General features: G+C 37.1%; 3 protein-coding genes across 6 annotated transcripts; 2 read left to right on the top strand and 1 right to left on the bottom strand.

Moving 5' to 3' along the window:
- Positions 1-23: 23 nt before the first annotated feature.
- On the top strand, positions 24-2,648 carry LOC103996000 (cytosolic Fe-S cluster assembly factor NBP35). Its single transcript, XM_065163834.1, has 3 exons — positions 24-174; positions 264-365; positions 1,501-2,648. Exons 1-3 carry the CDS (start codon positions 132-134, stop codon positions 2,415-2,417), a joined length of 1,062 nt encoding a protein of 353 aa, XP_065019906.1. The 5' UTR covers positions 24-131; the 3' UTR covers positions 2,418-2,648.
- Positions 2,649-3,488: 840 nt separating this feature from the next.
- Positions 3,489-16,049, bottom strand: LOC135645575 (glucose-6-phosphate 1-dehydrogenase, cytoplasmic isoform-like). Of its 4 annotated transcripts, none has more exons than XM_065164088.1 (16): positions 15,909-16,049; positions 14,609-14,796; positions 13,635-13,720; positions 10,944-11,004; positions 10,679-10,865; positions 9,581-9,738; positions 9,431-9,499; positions 8,026-8,084; positions 7,537-7,573; positions 6,490-6,561; positions 6,179-6,326; positions 5,896-5,991; positions 5,545-5,615; positions 5,007-5,122; positions 4,050-4,095; positions 3,489-3,973 (listed from the first exon to the last, which is right to left on the bottom strand). In XM_065164088.1, the coding sequence occupies exons 2-16, from the start codon at positions 14,792-14,794 to the stop codon at positions 3,803-3,805; spliced, it is 1,563 nt and encodes a 520-aa protein (XP_065020160.1). In that variant the 5' UTR covers positions 14,795-14,796; positions 15,909-16,049; the 3' UTR covers positions 3,489-3,802. The 4 variants fall into 4 exon arrangements, with proteins under 4 accessions (XP_065020160.1, XP_065020161.1, XP_065020162.1 ...); XM_065164089.1 differs by having other exon boundaries at positions 14,609-14,837; positions 15,909-16,048; XM_065164090.1 differs by having other exon boundaries at positions 15,941-16,047.
- A 2,998-nt stretch (positions 16,050-19,047) lies between these two features.
- On the top strand, positions 19,048-20,831 carry LOC103996002 (uncharacterized). Its single transcript, XM_009416794.3, has 2 exons — positions 19,048-19,964; positions 20,096-20,831. The coding sequence occupies exons 1-2, from the start codon at positions 19,189-19,191 to the stop codon at positions 20,724-20,726; spliced, it is 1,407 nt and encodes a 468-aa protein (XP_009415069.1). The 5' UTR covers positions 19,048-19,188; the 3' UTR covers positions 20,727-20,831.
- The last annotated feature ends 976 nt before the right edge of the window (positions 20,832-21,807 follow it).

The following is a 21,807-nucleotide window of genomic DNA, read 5'->3' as shown; positions in this document are numbered from 1 at the left end:
TCCGATCTTGATCGAATGGATTCCAAGCCATGGGCTTTTCCGTCATTCATTACCATACCGTATAAATATCTATTCGATGTTTATTTCAACCTCTCCAGAAGGTCAGAGAGAGAGAGAGAGAGAGAGAGGAGATGGAGAATGGAAATCACGACATCCCAGAGAACGCAAATGAACGTAAGATTTCTTCCTCTTCCAAATTTTAAGCGGATATTGTGTTCCTCTTTCTCTGATTCTTTTTTTCCTTGTGGTCTGACGGTTTTCAGATTGCCCGGGGCCGCAGTCGGAGGAGGCGGGGAAGGCAGATGCCTGCGCCGGGTGCCCTAATCAGCAAATCTGTGCCACTGCCCCAACTGGCCCCGACCCTGGTACTTCTCTTCCAATCTCCCATATTACATTAACAACGTTCTCGTTTTTTCTCGTATTTGTGGCATAGTATATAACCCTAGACTGAGTTCTGTTGCAGAGTTTGAATAGTCAAAAATTTGTGCAGTAATTCTTCATGATGCTGCTTGTTCTTGGAAGACTATATGCAACATGAGAGAGGAATTGTATGTATAAATCTAAGCCTTGGTTTTCAAGAAAATCTTTTAGGCACTTGGTAGCAAGGAATGCCAGAAAACTTTAAAAATGTTCAGCATGATTTCTGAAGCTTGGTTTAGTTTGGTGTTGTTTTATTTCCAACTTAAGAGAAAATTTGTCAACTGGTACTTTGCTAGGCCTTTAATGTCCCTCGTGAAGAACTTATGGCAAAGTGAGATCAGACAGGCCATATTGAATTTATCTGATATGTTAAATTTTATGTTTTGCCTGTTTATATAAATTGCCAAAAAACGACAGATCCATAAGAAGCAGTTTGTTGGAATGTCTAGCATGAGTCCATTCTAAAATTATGTAGAGTTAATTGAGCTGCTAATGGCACTAAAAACAGTAAGTATTATTTCCAACATCATGATGGATGCTGATCAGAAGTCTTCAAGTTGGTGAAGTTTTCGGGGCTACATCATCAGGATAGATGATAATTATTTAGGTCGTAGGTCCTACAGTTCATGTTTTGAGGCAATCAGCAGTATGTTGATGTTATGATGTGCTGTCTTTTTAGAGAGAGACTCTTATGAAGCATTAGAGAAAAAAAATTATTTTAGGCATGGTTAGCTGCAATTTAAGTTTGATTATCTTTCATTGTTCAAGATTTTTGAGCTCATGTTTTGAGGCAATCAGCAGTATGTTGATGTTATGATGTGCTGTCTTTTTAGAGAGAGACTCTTCTGAAGTATTAGAGAAAAAAATATATATTTTAGGCATGGTTAGCTGCAATTTAAGTTTGATTATCTTTCATTGTTCAAGATTTTTGAGCTCACCTTTACATAGTGTTAATTGATTGAAATAGTTGAGTGCCTACCTCTGTATCGTCAAAGTTTCAACTGCTATTCCCGTAATACTTAGAACTCCTAGATACATTACTATGATCAAATTACTTAGAGATGTGTAATCTTTTGTCAGATATGGTGACTATAGCAGAAAGAATGGCGACTATTAAACACAAAATACTGGTTCTATCTGGAAAGGGTGGAGTTGGAAAAAGTACGTTCTCTGCACAGCTCTCGTTTGCGTTGGCTGAGATGAACTACCAGGTTGGCCTTCTTGACATAGATATATGTGGGCCTAGCATCCCCAAGATGCTTGGTCTTGAAGGGCAGGACATCCACCAAAGCAACCTTGGTTGGTCCCCTGTCTATGTCGAATCAAACCTTGGGGTCATGTCAATTGGTTTCATGCTCCCCCACCCTGATGAGGCTGTTATATGGAGGGGTCCTCGCAAGAACGGACTCATCAAACAGTTCTTGAAGGATGTGGATTGGGGAGAGCTGGACTATCTTGTGGTGGATGCCCCCCCTGGGACATCCGACGAGCATATTTCTATAGTTCAGTTTCTGCAAGCCACCGGCATAGATGGTGCTATCATTGTGACCACCCCACAACAGGTGTCTTTGATCGATGTGCGCAAGGAGATCAGCTTTTGCAAGAAGGTCGGCATCCGGGTTCTGGGGGTTGTTGAGAACATGAGTGGGATGTGGCAGTCCATCTCAGATTTCAGGTTTGTGAAGTCGAATGAGACTGGAGATGAGAATGATGTAACCGAGTGGGCACTTAGTTACATTAGATCGAACGCCCCAGAGCTGCTGTCTGTGATTGCATGCAGTGAGGTGTTCGATAGCAGTGGAGGTGGGGCTGCAAAGATGTGCACTGAAATGGGAGTCCCATTTCTCGGGAAAGTGCCATTGGATCCTCATCTTTGTCGTGCAGCGGAGGAAGGGCGCTCATGTTTTGCTGATAAAAAATGCACCGTGAGTGCTCCAGCACTACGGCAAATTATCCAGAAGCTCATTTCCTTGGGTCAGCAAATTTTTGAGGGATGATGTTTATGAATAGTTATTTGAGGGCATCGATACATAAGTAGTGTGAAATACATTTCATCTTTTGTTGTTAGTCAGGTTTGTTTTCTAGTATTTCCGGCCTCAGTCTCGTTAAAAAAAGGTTGATGTTGCCAGTCGTTAATCGCGTATAATCTGTTGTTTGTTTAACTGATGAATGCAAGACTTTCAGATGATATAATTGTTGTCATTCAATTAATTCTCCATTTCGTTCTTACTATCGATATCGTTGGACACACCAAAGTATCATTTAAGTTCAAAAAAAAAAAAAAGTGCTTCTTTCGACTGACGTACTCTAGCAAGGCATGTAAATCTGCTGTTTCTTATTGTTGCAAACTTATATCAGTTTTATTTGCAGTTTTTTTTCATTTATAACCCAGATTACTTTTTGCCATATAAATAGAATGCAAAATCACCCCTTCTGAAGAAATTTTTTTGTTTAAGGATTATGGAGATGCTGTGTGATGTGCAAATTCATACTTGCAAATGGAAACTGGAGATACTGAAATTTGCCAGGAATCAATCATTTGTTTTCTTAGTAATCAAATTCAACCTTACTCAATTCAATCCCTCTCTTTTCTTTGTTTGATGTCGACCACAGATCAGGAGTTATTCATCTTAGATAGATAATCTTATTATCAACTCTAGTATCAATCATGTAATAAGACATGATTGAACTGCTGGATATTGACTAAGATGAGGGAATCTTTTTTTTTCCACCACCAAGTAAGAAGAAGATTTATTATTATGTCCCCATGTATTATATCTTCTTCAATTCAAAAGATATTTCATTTCAAGCCAGCTCCAATTTGTGCTCCTACTGCTTTTAGAGGCTATAGATGATCCACCAGCATTCTCCTAACATTTCAGAGATACAGGAACAGAATCTATGAAGACAACATCTTGCCATTTCAGCTCTGTGAATAATGTCTATATCTTGTTCTTGCACAAGCAAAAGACAATTTTAGGCTTCTTTTATGTCCAGGAATAATGGCCATTGAATAGGTTCAAGTATTATCAATTCACCCTGCAACTGGCTCAAAAAAAGACTTGGAGTACAAGAAAATATGAATCCATTAAAATGGTCCACTTTCCAAATTCCATGAACTTGAATTTGCACAAGTTTATTTTGTTTACTGCCTCCTGACTGAAACCAAACGTACATTTAAAGGAGAAACTCAGCAGTCAAAAGACTTAGCACTCGGTGGACTACAAGCTTAAATAGGAGACATGCTTTAGAGGCAAAAAAAAGACTTGCGGGACTGTTACACTTAGAAAGATGATAATGTCTGATGCAAAGCATGCATGGCTTTAGGTGCACATACACACAAGCTCATAGAAATATGCAAGGAAATAATAGATCAAGTAAATTAATCCAGGGTAGGTGGTATCCAGATGTAGCCGTGTGTTTGCACATATCCTGCTTTGGCAAGTAACTCATCAGCCTCGGCCGGACCGCGGCTGCCCGGTTTGTACGAAATCGGCTTCAGTTGGCCCGCATCGATACGGTGTAGAAGAGGAGTGAATATTTCCCATGCCACCTAAAACACGCATGGAATACAATAAGAACAAACTGATTTTTTCTGTTACTTAGATTTGCTATGCATATGCACATACTCTCAGTTCATCTCTGCGAACAAAATGCTGCTGGTCTCCCCTTATTCTGTAAGAAAGAAAGAATAGTAAACTAGCTGTCAAGTTACACTTCATATGCATGAGCAGATGGATGTTGAGACCAAAAATTTCAGTTCACTGTAGTAAATTGCAAGTTTCTGAAGGGAATGTGAAATTAGCAAAGGGCCAAAGAAGACTGGATGGCCAAACAGTCACAAGCTTTGACTTAGAACATAAATGGAACAAGGAATGCTAAAATCAAAGCTAAAACTTGAATCTTAAAGAGAAAATTGCAGTAGTAAATGGATTCCTCAGCATGAGAAGTTCATGCAAAATTATATCTGTTCAAACATCAGACATACTAGGAAGATCAAACATATTTTGCAACTTACTAAAAAACCCAGTACACAAAGATATCTTGCACTCACACTCCAGGTCATGTTTTCTTATTCCCTCTTGTGTTTTAGAATTATCTGCCTCCATTTTAATGCCTTTCTGCATTCTATCTTCTCTAATTTTCTTAAGAGATGGTTTGTGAACTTCTTCATATCAAGCATTAAAAAGGTCAACACATTCTTGTAGTTTAGCATGCAAAATCCCTGAGAAAGTCTCTAGATACAACAACTAAATGACTTGGCTTAGTATTGCTGGTTGTTGATCTGCAGAAGCCTATATATCACTTGTTATTAATCCACCAAAGAACAAGCACAAGTTGGTTGTTTATTAACTTAGATTATGGTTCATCATTACAAAGTTGTGAACTAGACGATACGTTTCTGTTAGAGATGAAAGATTTGTGCCAAAGGTACAGCAGTGCTGATATCATTGTGAAAGATAGAAGTCAGCAGAAAAAAATTATAAATTCTTGACAATCTACCAGCTTTGATATGTGAAAAGCTATGTTGATATTGAAGATAGGAGGGTAGTGAATAAAAGTTAATAACAAGTTAAGGAGCATACGTGTCCAAGATCAACCGTTCGTATGCCTCTGGGATTTTGACATCTTGATACCTAAGCCCATAAGATAAATCCAGTTCGCTCTGTATGGTTGACATTTCCAGTCCAGGTTTCTTGACCTGCAAAAGAAAATAAAGAAATCACAAACTGAATGGTTATACAAAGGGCACACAAATAGCAAGAAGCACCAAAGAGGCTCCTAAAGCAGAATCAAGTACTCTTAACACAATAACGTACTCTTAACACAATAACGGAAACTTAAATGGCATCCTATTATCTATATATGGAATGAGATACAATCATCTATATAGCATGTAACAGGCCCAGAGTGTTATCCAAGTCTACACATAAATGACATCCTATTATCTATATCGGATAACGTAAAAAGTCTCATCCTTTAGTCAACCAAGATGCCTCAGGTCTAAAATCTTTCATAGTAAAATAGCCAGAGACCTACAAGATGCCTCCGACGTAAATACTGGTTCCATAATGTAAGCCTCTGCTATGATACAAAATCAGAAATCAATAGTTTAAGGCTTACTGTTAGTTTCATATACATGGCTTCTGATGGTTGCAGGCGAATGACTAATTCATTTCTCCCTTGCTTCTTACCTGAGCACATTTAGTAACAGAACACTGAAACAAGTTAATAAGAGTGTTATTAACTGACAAGGGTAGAGGACACTAAGATGACGGCCAGATATGAAACAGATAAAATGTAATTCTATTCAATTTCTAGTTTCCCAACATTTGCTGAAGTGAATTGTCATCAGAAATTTGTGACGTTGGATGTTATTGCTTGAACTGGAGACTGAACAAGAGAAACTGTAAACTTTTTAAGAGAAAATTAGTTAGCTGACAGTCTCATTAACCAAATTTTCCAAGGCCATACATTTAAAGATATCACCAGGAACATCTTTGAATTGAACACGGATTTCTGCTTTTCTGGAATTCAAAGCCTTTCCCGCCTTGAGTATAAAAGGGACACCTGTGAGCATGGGAAATGTTAATAAAATTTTGGACATGCACAACACGGAAATAGTCATTCATAATTTGTTTATGTCATTTCATCAAACTCTAGAGCCCTAAATATAATAGCAAAGATAGATGAGCATCAAAAGAATGAACAGGAATGTTTGAACACATTGACAAGTGTAGTAAATGAAAATTGTGACCTTCCCATCTTTCATTGTCTATACGCAAGATAACAGTTGCAAATGTAGGGGTATTCGAGCTGTCAGAAACTGTTGGGTCATCTTTGTAGCCTTCATACTGTCCAAGTACTACCTCTTCAAGTTTTATCGGTAGCACTGACTGAAGAACCTGATAGTTGATATAAATGGTGAGAAAGATATACCACACAGATGGCCAAGTTTTAGACTAGAGGCAAACAAATGTGGTGGTTCATTTGTTGTACTAATAGGATGGTCAAGAATGGCCATATTAATAAATGGTTTATTGTATGCCATACAAAATAAGTTATGACCTTCACTTTCTCATCTCGAATATGCTCAGGCTTAAGTGAAACAGGTTTCTCCATAGCAACCAAACAAAGAACCTGCATCAGTATATAAGAAGAACCTGCATCAGTATATAAGAACATATTTTATCATTTCTTAAATTATTATGCAATCAAAATAGTTGTTTCTTCAAGTATAATGATTCACAAATTAAGGAAGAAGACAACAAAAATAAAATTCACATGTGCTAAAGAGATACTCACATGTGCCATGCCGACTTGTGACATGGCTAATAAATTTTTGGCCAGTGTCATTTGGTCAGAGACATGCCAATCAACATAGCACAGAATTTTCTTGTGCCAAAAAGGAATTAACACATCCCATCTTGTGAAATGGTAGCCGTTGGAAATATGATTAATTTATATAGTGAAGTAGTGTTAACTTTACCAGATTTCTAGGATACCATAAGCTTGTAAAATTTTGGGTTTGTTCAGGCAAAACTATTAATAACACTATTGTAATCTCAAGAACCAACAATTGCCATATTGATCAACATGTTGGCACATGACATACAATGCCAAAAACATATCAGTATGCCATACCAACTCTTTGAGTTATAACCTGGACATTAATTGAAGATCAAAGGTAATTGAAACAAATATAAGAAACAGAGCGTCAAGATAGGCAGAGAAAAAAAAGGATTACGGAAGATGAGGGGTTTTTATAGCCATATCAACTTTCAATACAATAACAGAAATGTAACAAGCACTTTCATTGTTATGATGTCTTGGAAGCATACGATAAAGCTTATCGTCCAAGCAAATATCTCAAAATCTGGATCCCAACATGGTTGTAAAACAGTAAGTGTTCCGATCCTGAGGGCCATTTTCTATTTTTTTGTTGCTTTTAATAAGATAAACAATTTTTAAAACAAGTACATTAGTGGAGAATAAACACATCAATCTTGCCTGTTTCCTCACAAGTAAAAAATTCAATTTTCTATTCCATGACATAAGTAATTCTGTATTAGACAGGTTACTAGTAAAAAAAACAGCATGGTTGCTTTTGATTACCTGCAGCAAATGATTTTGAATGATATCACGAATGATTCTGCAGGATAACAAGTGTAATTAGTCTTAAACTGAGACAACATAAGTAAACATAATGCATCTTAACTTTACATGTACAATGATCAATCAACAAACACCAGTATGAGCAGTGAGTATGGACGAGAGATACATAAACAATAAATTTGTCGTCTGAATCTCAATGCATAAAGTACATGCCAAAGCATTTCAGGCGAAAATTTGCAATCCACCTTAATAAGAGTTTGTGCTAAAATATTTATAGTCATAATCTCACTAAAAACATGCAGAATTTTCTCTGGAAAAGTTCTCTAAATTATGAGGTTCTACATATTTTTTTATCAATTCAACCTTGCTAAAGTTCTAAAGACCGATCTAGTATCAACATAAAAGATTTGTTCCTCAGTTTGAAGGATAAATCTTTGGTTTGAAGAAAATGCTACTTCCTAGTTTTCAAAATGCACATAATGAGCATACCCATATTCATCAAAATATCCACCTCGTCCTTCGGTTCCAAAATCCTCCCTGAACACAATCTGCAATGTCCAAGTTATACTAGAATTTAGAATATTCTTAATGATAAGATCATAACCAATTACACATGCTTATAAAGAAAACATTCTAAAAAAACAAAGGTTGTTTCTATGTGATATTAAATGCTCCATGACTCTAAAAGCAAAAAAAAGGGTTGAACCTTCATACTCATGGAATATAATGAATGGATTGTCTTTTCTCAAAAATATGCACTTAGCCAAGATACAAAATATAAAATGTTGGGCACTTAAGATTTAGCAAATAAAATATCCATAAAGTTAGCATTGTTGAAATGAGGATGTTGAGGCTGACATGGGTGTCTATGGCTTCCAGAAAAGATAAAGAATGTGTACATTTAAGAGCAATTTTGAATAATTTACGAGCAAAAAATATCTATGATGCTCTAGTGCATGCTTATAGCAACATTTAATAATATAAAATTTTGGTGTTCTTTAGAGGCCTTCAACAAGGTCATGTCTCTTGTGACAAGCTCAGTATTCATCAAGCAGACTTAACACCCACATCCATTATATCCCTCAAGAACTTCGGCAAAATTGCAGAGGAAGTCGACATTAAAAGAAGAAAGTATAGTGGAATTTAGACACCAAGAATATGATAAAAGAATTCCTTAATTGGAAGCATATGCTGATAATAGAAATACACAGTGGATGATTTAAAAGTATTGTTGGACATCCTACAAGTGTTACACCAAACTGTCCAAAGCACATATTAGTTCTATGAATGGAAGGCCTTAAAACTTTAAAACCCTAGTTATGTTTAAAATTCAGAAAAGAAATGAGTGGATGGTGATATCAAGCTGTCATGAAGACCAGACGTATGCAGCAAATTGGAGAAAAGAAAATTGTCAAGAAAACTGGACAGTGTTCCAACAGTATATGAAAGTAAAGGTTAGCAGATAGGAGTTCATAACTGTGATTGAGTAACCGTTAATGATTATTGGTTAAAATAGAACTCATTTAAGAAAATCAAGTGGGACATAACACCTGTCTATACACTAACATATTACTGAGAAAGAAGTTTGAAGAACAATATTATTCTACAAATAGGAATCCCAGGCAAAGAGGATAACTTGCAAATCGGTATATAACTTGCATATCTAATTAGATGCAGAGTGAACTGAACACTTTTTTGAATAAAAGCATGTCCATGATGAACCTAAGAGAAACAACTTCTACTGAAATTTAGGTACATTTAGGAGCACTTTGAAAAAGAAGACTTCAAGATCATATGATTGCACCAAAAGGCAACATTAGAAAGAGAACGTTGTATGTTCTCAAGAATTTAACCACGTTCCTTACAATACAGTACCCCACAGAGGAAAACTTACCTGTATATTATCGATGTTATCACGATTCCAAAGAGGCAAAAAGAAGCGGTTTGCAAAACGTACCACCAGCTGAAAATACAAGCAGAGACAGATAAATAATTAATAAAAAGTTAAGAGAAGTATATACCAGTTCTAGTTACGCTTAGTTACCAAGTTCTGAACCAATTCCTTTCCCAAATAGTGATCAATTCGGTAAAGCTGTTGTTCATCAAATAGCTCTCCAAGCTGAGCACTTAAATCTTCTGCAGATTTTAAGTCCTTTCCAAAAGGTTTCTCAACAACAATACGTGTCCAACCACCAAGATCAGCTGAGAAAGATCAGTTTTAGAAAAAGGGAAAGATTTGGTTTAGAATGGAAAAAGAATCGGTGAGACATTATGATCACAATATAATCATACAGTGAAAGGATGAGAATAGTTGTATAACTAGGCTTGCGACCTTGGAAATACAAGCTGTTCTTTTGTAAGGATTAAGGAAGAAATGTGAGGTTAATGTAAGATTAATTTATAAAGAAACTTCAAATCGGATCTGCCAGAAGTACTAAACTTCATTCAGGAAAATATAGGCTTCGACAGAAAAACCTCAAGAACTGAGCTGATTGTATTTAATTCATCTGATAACAACTTATGATAACTATGCAGAATGATGTTGTCATATTTATTTATATAGATTTGGCACCAAGGTTAACAATCATCAGCAATTGATGTGCCCATAATATTCTGCAAGATATGTAAGGTTTTAACTGGCTAACATGAATCAAAAACACACAAAGCAGTTTGTTGCTAGATCCATCAGCATAGCATGAAATTCCTGCAGGTATCATATGAGCAGAACTTTTAAAAACTCCTTGAGACTTAACCATTACAGAATCATGTTCAGTATTTATCCTCTCCAAACCCATAATGCAGCAATAATCTTTTTAGTGAAGGTAGAAAAACTTCCAACTTATTTTTTTAAGATAGTGAAACAAGCACAGTGAGGAGAAAGCTACAAACTGGTTTCATTTAGAGAGTGGAAACTGCTGACTTTATCATTAAGAAAATTAATAAAATCAGGAGAGTACAAATTTAAAAGAAAGTCTAAAAGAATTATAAATTTTTAAGCGAAAAAAATCCTCAATTAATTTTGTAATTCAAAAAAATCTTGATATGAAATACAAATGGTACCAGCAAATTTAATTCTATATCAAAGTTAGCAACAGTAAGGTAAGCAACTTATCATGGGACATTATACTTAAGGGAACCATACATTGGTTCATGCAGTATCTTCTTATCATTCTGCAGACAGAAGGGTAAACAGAAGGTGGAAGTGCTAGGTAAAATAGCCTGCGAGAAGTTCCCGGCTGACTATTTTTTGATATCTCATGCTCAGAAATTTCCTTATTCAATAGTTGAAACCCATCTTCACTGTCATATGAGCCACTAACATATTTAATCTGCAAAGTGACAATGAAACCTTATATTATCCATACTTGATAAAGAATGACAGAGGCTGAGGCAGAGAATCAATTTACCAATTGCAAGAACCTTGATAGAACCTCTGTTTGTCCACTTGACGATTTGTGGCTGAGGTATCTGTATAACAGTAAAAATAATCAATTTCTGTTGGAAAATCAACTTGCACAATGACAACAAAGAACAAAAGATGTAAAATAACTGTTAAGCTCTCTTTTATAATTCAAGGGATTAAACAAGGTCTTCAGATCTCCCATTGAGATTCTGCATCATGGGGATAGTCCAACTATGTCTTTCCTCTGACAGATGGTTAGAATTTATTCTATTCTTAAGTAATAATCCTAAGATATTTTCAGAAGGAATATTATAGTCATGATGTGACAATCAAATTCATTCTTTATGGAATTTAGTAATCACAGGAAAAGGAAACATAATTAATAGTCATACTATTTTGAAGGCCTGACGAAGGTTATGCCATTTATGGTGACTTGATGAAGCTAGCTATTGCAGTACCATTTCCTACATATATTAGCCAAGTCAAAGTCTAGACATAAAGTCAGTCTATGTTAATAGAATATAAAAAATTGAAGCTGAATCTTTCCTTTTTTCTTCTTCAAATTCTACCTGACAGGAGAATAAGCAGGCATACAATATAAAATCAAGATGGGAGGAAAGAAAAGACTAGTAAAGTGCAGATAAAAATGGTTGATATGCCACTATTAATTTAATTTACTTTTCTTGCATTATAGTAGTAGTAGCTAGCCTAATGGTGACTTAATGGTGAATTAGTCCGTGCTCTTATATTTTCTTGTGTTAGACAGGCTTTCATGTTGAACATATAATATGTTACTTGCTAAAATATGAAGCAAACCTGCTAATAAGGGTAGGAAACAAAACCAAAAAATTGAGCTTGGAAAAGTATAGCTTGGATGTAAATTGAGTTTTAGGTAAAACCCTCACTATCATCTGCAACTGAAGTCTCAGTTTATTTTTGGAGCTGCATGTCCACTGGTTGTCTTTACAAGCAGGCTCTGGAGCCAAGGCTTGAATGAAAAAGAAATTTCAATATTGTAGTATGGGAGGACCCTTTCTTTGAATAGAAGAAATTTGAGAAGTTATGGGAATGAGGATGTTGACAACAAACCAGGTTAGTTGGTGCCCGAGCAAGGAAATGGTCAAGTGTAGGGAGGGGACCAGAATCCTGAAAGCTTTAGTTTTGTTCACAGATAGGGACCTTGGTGATATGTCCTACTAGACAACAAGATGGTTTCCAGGCCACCCTGCTCAACCTCCCAGAACAAATGATAGGCCTCATCAATGCTACCAAGTCCAATTCCTGTCTCAATAGACAGGTTGAAGCCCTTTTCTTGGTGCTAGCACTCTCATGTGCCACAGTAGATGGAACTAAGGAGAAAAGAAAAGAAATGGCCTTTCCAGCTTGGTTCCATCTCTGTGCTATTTCTCTTGGTATGGTTCACCACATCTCCTTGATCTTTCACCAGCTCAGTAGCAATATTGATATTGGTATATCGGTAGCAGCATCAGTCTCTTTCCTTGGTATCAGTTAAGAGTAGCAGGATGGAACTTTCTGGCAAGTTAGTCAATTTCTCAGTATGGTGATAGTTTTCATCTTTTTGAACATAAAACAGAAACATCCTTGCGAGAAGGAAGCAAAAGTCTGTTTCTACGAAGAATTACTTTTTTCGTATAAGTCTCATTCAAGATACTGATGCAATTGATTAAAATATGCAACGATTTCTTCTTCTCCCTGCTTGGAGTCCATCGTCAAAGCACCTCATTTACCACATAAAATGCTAACAATCCACATCCTCCATAGACTTGATTTTGCATCCCTAATAGTGAGAATTTATGATTCACTTGCTCCCAAAATATGTTGTTGTTGTTGTCACCAACAACCACTTCAAATAATTTGTATTAGCAGTTTTTTCTTTTATTTTTGTTATATGGCACCAGTGCTAAAACCGAAAGGCATTTATATCAGAAGTTCTTGGAGAACTCAAAGATGTTGTCGAATCACTTCAACTTCATCTAAATTTATGAAACAACATACTTCTCAAAATTTCCTTTTTCATTCATATGCTTTTTCAAGTATCAAAGATTATTCAACAAATAGAGCAATAGAGTTAATAGGACATGCTTCTAAGTCCTAACCTCATGCTATCTATGCGCATAAAGTTGTAGACTTCATCAGAATTCAGACATAGAGGGTAACCACCAATATAGTTCCATCAGATCTTACCACACGTGCATGCCATGAATTTCTCAAGCTCACTCAAAACAACAGAGACTAGGAAGTTAACAACTATGATTTATCCAGGAACAGAAGTAACCTAGATGATATTAATAATCTGTGCCAGGAGATACAACACTTTCAGTTTATCAAACTTATATCTATAACATCATTGATCCTCCATCCTGCTAGTAGAAATGAAACCTTTCTCACTGATTGAAAATCATGCTTTATAAAATGTTGATTGTTTCCTTTCAGCAATTTTGTAACTAGTTACAACATATTAATTTCGTCATTACAATTTAGTTTGAAGTGCTACAAATTCCCAAACGCTATAATTTGAAGGTCTTCAATGAATAACAAAAAATCTTAAATAATCCAAAAGGCAAAGTAGAATGACAAAAATGGTGTTTCATTTCGAAAATCTGAGTTTAAAAATTAAGACCTAAATTTTACCTCATTACTGATAAGATTTTACATGCCAACAACAAAATCTTACCCACGGATGCGTTCTCTTAAATCATCATCTGAAAGCTTTGTTCGGGCATAACCAAATATGTGCACATCATTCTCTTGTAAGAACCCCTATTTATATCCAGCCAACATTAGTGTAGTAATTGCATCCATTACATGTACCATATATCACAAATAAACGAAACATACAGTCGCTTTAACTGAAAAAAACTTGAAATTAGTGTGCCTACATATTTCATGAAGAGATATTTACAAGACAACACCAAAGTTCGAAAAATATGATTCATAATATAACTAGACATAGTTTAGCATTTTTTAACATGTACTTTGAATGTATCATAACATGCCAGAAGCCCAGCATAAGAAAAATAATTTAAATTGTCCTGAAATTAACTAAAAAATATATAAAAGGACTCTTCATCAGCTGAAATATACACAAATCACCACAAAACCAATCAGTAACTAAAAGAAACCTCATAACTATTCATGGAATTATAAATCAAATAACAACATGATAAGGTCCAGCAGCCACTTCATCTTCTTTTATCCATAAAAGAGTCTTGAGTATTTGTTTCCAAGCCAAAAATTAAGATACTTGAAAACTAAAGACTCATAACTATATGAATAAAAAAAGCTAAACAAAAAGAACTTGTCATGTTTACAAGTAATAATAAACCATAACAAGATAAATGTTAAGTATATATTACTTCATAAAACCAAATGATCAATGGACTAACAAACACATGACATGAATATATGTCTGGCGTGTGAGCCTTATCACTTTACATGACCAACAAAAAAAGCAAAGAATAAGTAGGTCAAAAATCTCCATAGCAATGATAAAAGACGGCACGTTTAAAAAATAATTAGGTCCAACAAGTAGTTAGAAAGATGTCCATTTCATCTTCTAGTTAGAAAAAGAAACTTAGTGGACCAAATAACATGCTGTAACAAATTAAGCTACATGACAAGCTACCAAGACAGATAACTGCCACAAACCTGCTGAAAAAGGTGAAAGAGTGCAGGAAATGTTTTCTTCTTGGCAAGATCACCAGAAGCACCAAGCACAATTATTGATAGGCACTTCACCTCATGCTTGATTTCTGTATCTCTGTCTTCCGGAAAAGAACTTCCCAAAGAGACATTACTTAAGGATGTATCCAACACAGTGGATCCTGTCGACATGGCTGATTGCAGTATTCTGATGTTATTCTTTCTTGTATAAAAGCTGCATAATTATACACAGAAACAAATACTTGTGCACTCTGGACAGATGAGATTCTATCTTAAAACATTACACAAATATCTTATTGAAAGAAAGAGAGTGAAAAGAATATCCTGAAAAAAACCAGAAAACGAGACTCAAGAAATCGTATCTTGGTGGTTCTTGATGTACCAAGACATGACATTACAACAGAAGTCATAGAAACATCACATTCATCAATTTCTTCAAAATTCTTGAAACTTAGAAGGAACTTCTCCAAATCGAGGGACAGAAATATTAAAAATTAATGATAAAGCAAATAACTACTAGGTATTATGCTTGTAAATCTCGCAGACAAAGAATCAAATGCTGTTATGATACTATTCCATATGATAAACAGCATAGCATTTACTTGTTTTTGCAATTAAAGTTCTTTGCAACCAAAAACAATGTGCATCTGAATCCCCTTGTACCATGTTAAATGTTTGCATCAAGTAAAAACCTCCAAGATACGCGATGGAATCTTTCAAGCCAAGAACATAGTTCTTGACCAACTACCAACCCGATCATGGTTAAATACACAGCGCGAAGGAAAACAAAAAAGAGAAGACAAAAATAAAATAATTCCCTAATTCTTTGATTCAAGAACTCGAATTTCCCCTCTAGAAAAAGAAAGATCCAATCAAGAACCCGTCTTTCTCCAACAACCAGGCAAGCTTTCACCAACAACTAACAGAACACAGAAAAACTGACGAACAAAGGATAAAAGAATGAACAATATAATTACAGTTTATGCAACCAAAAATAATGCGCATCTGATTATCAAGTTCACACCTCCAAGATACGCGACAGAATCTTTCGAGCCAAGAACAGAGACCAACTCAATCATGGGTGAAACACACGGTGAAGCAAAAAAAGAAGACAAGAAATGAAACAATTCTCCATTTCGCTGATTGAAGAACTCGAATTTCCCCTTTAGAAGAAAGAAAGATCCAATCAAGAACCCGATTTCTTCCAAGAACCGAGCAAAGCTACGCACATAAGTCCAGAATCGAATAAAGACAAGACCAGGTCCATGGGAGGAACAATAATTACCCGAAGAGATACCGCAGAGAAGAAGAATGAACCTCTCAAGACGCGTTCTTGCAGATTGCGGACGACGAAATGGAGCGACTCCCTCTTTTGTACTCGACCGAAGTGCGCCTTGCGCCTCCACCGACCCACCTTCTTACCGAGTGCCGGATTTATCGCAGAATAATATGAAATTAATTGGTAATATACTAATATCCCTGAAATCCTACTTCTACGAATATTCCGTGCGTGCCTCTCATACGCGGTGAGGTGGCAGCCGATGCCACGTTTGCATTTACTCCAGAAACTCCGATAGATGCAGCAAATCGCGTAAAGGTTTATACTACCACAAGTTCCTTTCCGCATCTTTGAACCGTTGATTGGGCATCAGAGGGCGAGGCGCGGCGACAGACGCCGGGCCCAGCGTGACCCACACACGTGCGACCGACAAAAGGTCAATCGCTGGGTAGGGCGAGTGGCCGAGGTAGAACACGACTAATGGTGACTTGGACGCGCTGAGGCCCACGTGGTTCAACGAATCTAAATATCTAAATGGGCGTGGGTCGCGTGATGGAACGAGCTCCATCACTGCCGTTGATGGTGTCTACAATCAACGAACCCGTGATCAGATCCGTAAACGGGGACCGTCCAATAATACTTCTTCTACATAGATCTTGATCAGGTCTCTGCAAATTTCTCCCAATCAATCACCCAAATACGTCGATCTGTCTCAAAGCCGATGTATAAACAATAGTATTTATGAATTAATAAATCATGAATTTTACCTATGACGTAAACCAAATTGGATTCGCACAATTACGACTCGAGTCACAACTCGAATCAGTAGTGACAGTGTCTACATATGCCAATACGGTTTTGGCGGTCGCGACATAAAGCATCACACGGTATCTTCGAGGACACATGTGAATAATTAACGCGCCTAATCTACGGATATTTTGATTCGAAAAAGATCACAACGTGCATCTTTATTCGATTTTAATAAGAAGCCACTCGATGCATCAGGATCAAGAAGGGATGACTTAAGTCACGATGGGAAGCACGATGGGCCCCGGCTTGGTTGACCCCAGTGGACCCTACTTGGAAACTCGAGTCTGTCCGTCTGTCTGTCTCACACGCAATTGGCCACAGCGATAAGAAGCGATATTTGCATGTTGTCTATCGACGAACAGTGGTTCTCGTACAATAATTGTGACCATTAGGGGACGTCGTCACATGGCATGCACGTGAGTCATGCAGCCAACTAAAATTTGTCGCGAGATGAAACGCTCCATCTGTCTTTCATCCCATATATAATGTATGACTAAAGAAAGGGATTGCTACGATATCGATACAGTGGATGCTATGCTAACACGTGCATAGATCCGAGATTAATGTGCCACCATCTTGAGCGAATATATTAATGATGAAAAATGTGATTTTGATGTACTATTAGTACTCGGACTCGGTTTGCTATTATTCCGTCCAATCTTGCTTGACGCAGGAAGAGTTACGTGTAATAAAATATAAATATGTTGATTTATGTAATGATCAAATCTTTCATGATAAATAAAAAGAAAACCGATATGGGTTATCGATAGAATTTGCACATCAACTAAGCCTTGTTGAGTTACACAGATAGTTCATCTTCTAGAGGGTTTCTGATATATAAAGATCTGCTTGTACGTGCCAATAAAGTAAAACGCGAAATAAACAAGTATAGATCATTAAAAGGATTTAAGTGGTTAATAGCACAATGATAATTGATATAAATCGGTGAACAGGTTCACTGTATATATTGATCCAAAACGTATAATCGAATATTGGAGATATTTCAAGAATTATGATAAATAAAAGATGTTTTGTACAAAATATGAAAACGGGTATCTCTCTCTCGAGAAAAATAAAAAAGAAAATATTTTCTTAAAAATTTATCGGGCTAATTACATATTATCTCCTATAGGTAGACCTCTTTCTTTAACCTTTTCGTCTTTAAATTTAAAAAATTTATATTATAGTCATTATAGTTATGAAAGTAAACTATTGAATTTCAGCTATCGATTTTACCGACAGAAAATATAGCAGGTGTAAAAATAGCACAAAAATTATTGATAAAAAAATAATTTCAATATCTCAATTATGTTTTTGGTGGTAGCGGACGATGGCGTCGCTAGAGACTACGAGTGGTTATGGTTGGCGAGAACACTAGGGACTTTTGCATCTTCTTGTGAAAGGAGGAGGAGGAGGGAGATCGACAATGAGATGAGATAAAGGGAAAGAAGGATGAGGACGATGCAGATACTGATGTTCTGTATTTACATCGACATCACTTGACAATTATACCAACGCCAACATAAAATGCAGAGTAATGACACTTTACATTTGTGTCGATGCAGATAACGATACGAGGGAAGGGTGATGCTCATCCTTCTTATCATTTTGGCTACTTAGCTTGCGTGAGGGGGGAAGAAGGATGACCGATGCAAAACGATATAGGTTGTTGACCATCACTCATCCTTCTTCTACTCTGCATTTGTATCAATGTCGATCCAGATGCAGAACGGTGTTGCTCTACATCTACGTCGACATCGCTTTACATATGCCGGGAAAAAGGGTCGCTTGACATCTATATTTATATCGACACTGATGTAGATGGAAAGTATCGGTATTTGTATCGTCCTTTTTCTCCTCTCCTTTGCCTCACTTCTTGTCATCGTTCTCTCTCCTTATCCTTCTCTTCTCGTTGCAAAAGTCCCTAGCGTTTTCGTCAATCATTGCGTCATTTTCGCTAACCATAACCACTCGTACCCTCCAATGATGTCGCCATCAGTTATCACCGAAAACGTAATTGAGATATTGAAAATATATTTTTACATATCGATTTTTTTTAATTTCTACGCATGCTATCATGTATCTTTCAATCTGATGGTATTGGACTAAATTGAGTTAAATGTTTTACTTTCGTAGCTATAGAGACTTCAAAATAAAATTTTAAAGTTTAGAAAACCAGGATACTAAAGACGGGTAACTATAAGAATAATTTGTAATTAATCCAAATTTATTATTTTTAAGTATTTTTTAAATTATAAAAGTTTTTTTTATGACACCTTAAAAAATCCCAGTAAAAATGAGTAATATAATACGATTTTGTGCGAACTTCTTATCCTTTTGCAAGCCGAGAAAAAGACTCTCAAAGTCAAGGCGTCTCTTCCTTGGCCTTCTCTATACCAAATCGGTTCCTTTTGTCACTGCATCCAATATATAGCCATTGTTGATGCTTGAAGCTTCACAAAACCCTAGTACGTAGATGCTGAGATCCACTTTCCTCCCCTTCTTCATCTCATCTCCCTTTCCACCGGCTCAAGCCTTCGCCCTCAGGGCGTACCTTCCGCGTCCACCACCTGTTTGTAAATATTCCTCCTCGGCCCAGTCCCCACCCCCGCCCCCGCCCACCTCCGCCTACGTCCACCTCCCTTTCTGCCGCAAGCGGTGCCACTACTGCGACTTCCCGATCATCGCTCTCGGTTCCTCCACGCCGCACCGCCCGGACACCGACCCCAGAATCTCGAACTACGTGCAGCTCCTCCTCCGCGAGATTGCGGCGACCAGAGCCTGGTCCGACGACTGCTCGCCCCTCGAGACCGTGTTCTTCGGCGGTGGCACGCCGTCGCTAGTCCCTCCGGGCTTCGTCTCGTCCATCCTCGACGCGCTGAAGTCGAGATTTGGCATGTGCGATAGCCCGGAGGTGTCGATTGAAATGGACCCTGGAACGTTTGATAAGGAAAAGATGGAACGGCTGCTTGAGCTGGGAGTGAACCGGGTGTCGCTCGGTGTTCAGGCGTTCCAGGAGGAGCTGCTGAGGGCTTGCGGGAGAGCCCACGGCTTGAAGGATGTCTATGAAGCCATTGAGATTGTCACCGACTGCAGTGAGCTGCAGAATTGGAGCATGGACCTCATCTCGTCCTTGCCCCATCAGTCCCAAGAAATGTGGGAAGAGAGCTTGCGCTGTGCCATCAGTGCTCGTCCTACGCATGTCTCCGTTTACGACCTGCAGGTTGAGCAAGGCACCAAGTTTGGTCATTTGTAAGCAAATCCTCCTTTAACCTATCAGTACATTCATGAATACCCTTATGCTGCTGTATTCTACTGAAACATCAATCTTGTGCTTAAAGATGCACATATATGCTTGTCACCATGAATTATCATGTTTACAGGTATACTCCAGGAGAATTTCCTCTACCAACAGAGATGCAGTCGGCAGATTTTTACAGGACTGCTTCACGGATGCTTTCTGGGGCAGGTTATAGCCACTATGAGATCAGTAGCTACTGCAAGGATCGGTATGAGTGCAAGCACAATCTCACCTACTGGCTGAACAGATCTTTCTATGGATTTGGCCTTGGATCTGCAAGCTACATCAATGGCGTGAGGTTTTCAAGGCCAAGAAGATTGAAGGAGTACGAGGAATGGGTGCAGAAGTTGGAAGATGGATTGGTAGTGCTTCATGAGGACATCAGTGTCGACACAAAGGACATGGCAATGGATGTTGTGATGCTGTCCTTGAGAACGGCAAAAGGTCTTGACCTGAGGGGCTTTGCAAAATGCTTTGGGAAGAGCCTGGCACGCTCTTTGTGCCAAGCCTTGAGACAGTATGTAGAGAGTGGGCATGTGGTTGTCATGGATGATGATAGAAATATGTTGTCTTACCCTGAGTTTGAGTTGAAGATGAGTGAGGATAATGATGAAATGGGTAATGGAGTTGCATCCATTCGGCTTAGTGATCCAGATGGTTTCCTCCTGTCTAATGAGTTGATATCCATTGCATTTGGAATTATATCTCCATAATATCCTGTGAGACTTTCGAAACTCATCTGTTGTTTACGGCAATGTTTTAATCATGTCCAAATCTATCAATTGAAATATAATTTTTCCCGCATTGTTTAACCAGAATTCACATTTGCATTATAGAGAGGAAAAGCAAAAGTGTATATATAAATTTTTCCAAATGCATTATCGAAATATAATCTTTTTCCTCATTGTTTAATCAGAATTCACATATGCATTTTGCCTGATGTTCCTGAATTTTCTCTTTCTAAGAACTTAATGGCAGTTTATTTTCAGAATTTCTTATGCTTTTCATTGTTAGGTTTGCATTCTTGAACTCAACATCGAAGTATTATGTGGAAATTTCTGGACTTTTGACTTACACCAATTCCTGATCAATTTCTAAAAAATATTTTTCGATGTATGATTTTTCTTGAGAGGTCTTTAATATTGGAAACCATTTTTTTCTGTAAATAACTGTTATGAAGTGAGCATGTGAATGATGCAGTAGCTTTTTGTAAGTTTAATCAAGCATTGACAGGATGTTTGAGCATCCTAGCGCGTTTCTTTCTTAGTTTTTTAAAAAATGTAGTTTTCTTCGAAAATGAATTCTTTTAGTAAGGTTTCTAATGATTTTGTTATCCTTTTTCGGAAATTTTAAGATCTCCTAGAGTATGCTTGGTTCAGTGTTGGAATAATTTGGTATAAGTTATCCTAAGCCAGTTACAATTCTAGTCCTCTGAAAGAGCATTATTCTTTGTTTGGTAAAGAATGCAAGTAGCCCTATGAAATGGGTTCTGTTCTTGTAGTCCAACTTATTTGGACTTGACTTCTTTGACTGGATTGTTCTAACCCTTAATCTCTTATCACATACAGCTTTAAGATAAACTATGATTCTCCATAATGTACAACAGGTAACAACATCCTAAGATGTCCCAAAATTACTTTATCAACTTGAGAAGCATCTTATGTTATTTCAGGTCTCACAAAGCTTTTCTATTGATTACATTGCATGGAAGTTCAAGTTCAAGCAATTACGCAAATGCCTATTATTTTAGATGTCAGCCACATGCAAATTCCTCATATGATAATTTTTATACAA

The sequence above is a fragment of the Musa acuminata genome, chromosome BXJ3-8 (genome assembly GCF_036884655.1).
Source record: "Musa acuminata AAA Group cultivar baxijiao chromosome BXJ3-8, Cavendish_Baxijiao_AAA, whole genome shotgun sequence".
Taxonomy (NCBI): domain Eukaryota; kingdom Viridiplantae; phylum Streptophyta; class Magnoliopsida; order Zingiberales; family Musaceae; genus Musa; species Musa acuminata.
This window is presented reverse-complemented; position numbering and strand designations above follow the sequence as displayed.

Bases quoted from the DNA above. Each gene is read 5' to 3' on its own strand.
- LOC135645575 (XM_065164091.1), bottom strand. From the start codon at position 15,702: ATGATTGAGTTGGTCTCTGTTCTTGGCTCGAAAGATTCTGTCGCGTAT. The intron at 9,739-10,678 runs GTATGGTTCCCT...GATCTTTCTCAG, and splicing joins AAGATACTGCATGAACCAAT to CTGATCTTGGTGGTTGGACA. The intron at 5,992-6,178 runs GTCACAATTTTC...CCATGCTCACAG, and splicing joins AGACAATGAAAGATGGGAAG to GTGTCCCTTTTATACTCAAG.
- LOC103996002 (XM_009416794.3), top strand. From the start codon at position 19,189: ATGCTGAGATCCACTTTCCTCCCCTTCTTCATCTCATCTCCCTTTCCA. The intron at 19,965-20,095 runs GTAAGCAAATCC...TCATGTTTACAG, and splicing joins GGCACCAAGTTTGGTCATTT to GTATACTCCAGGAGAATTTC.
- LOC103996000 (XM_065163834.1), top strand. From the start codon at position 132: ATGGAGAATGGAAATCACGACATCCCAGAGAACGCAAATGAAC. The intron at 175-263 runs GTAAGATTTCTT...GACGGTTTTCAG, and splicing joins CCCAGAGAACGCAAATGAAC to ATTGCCCGGGGCCGCAGTCG. The intron at 366-1,500 runs GTACTTCTCTTC...ATCTTTTGTCAG, and splicing joins CCCAACTGGCCCCGACCCTG to ATATGGTGACTATAGCAGAA.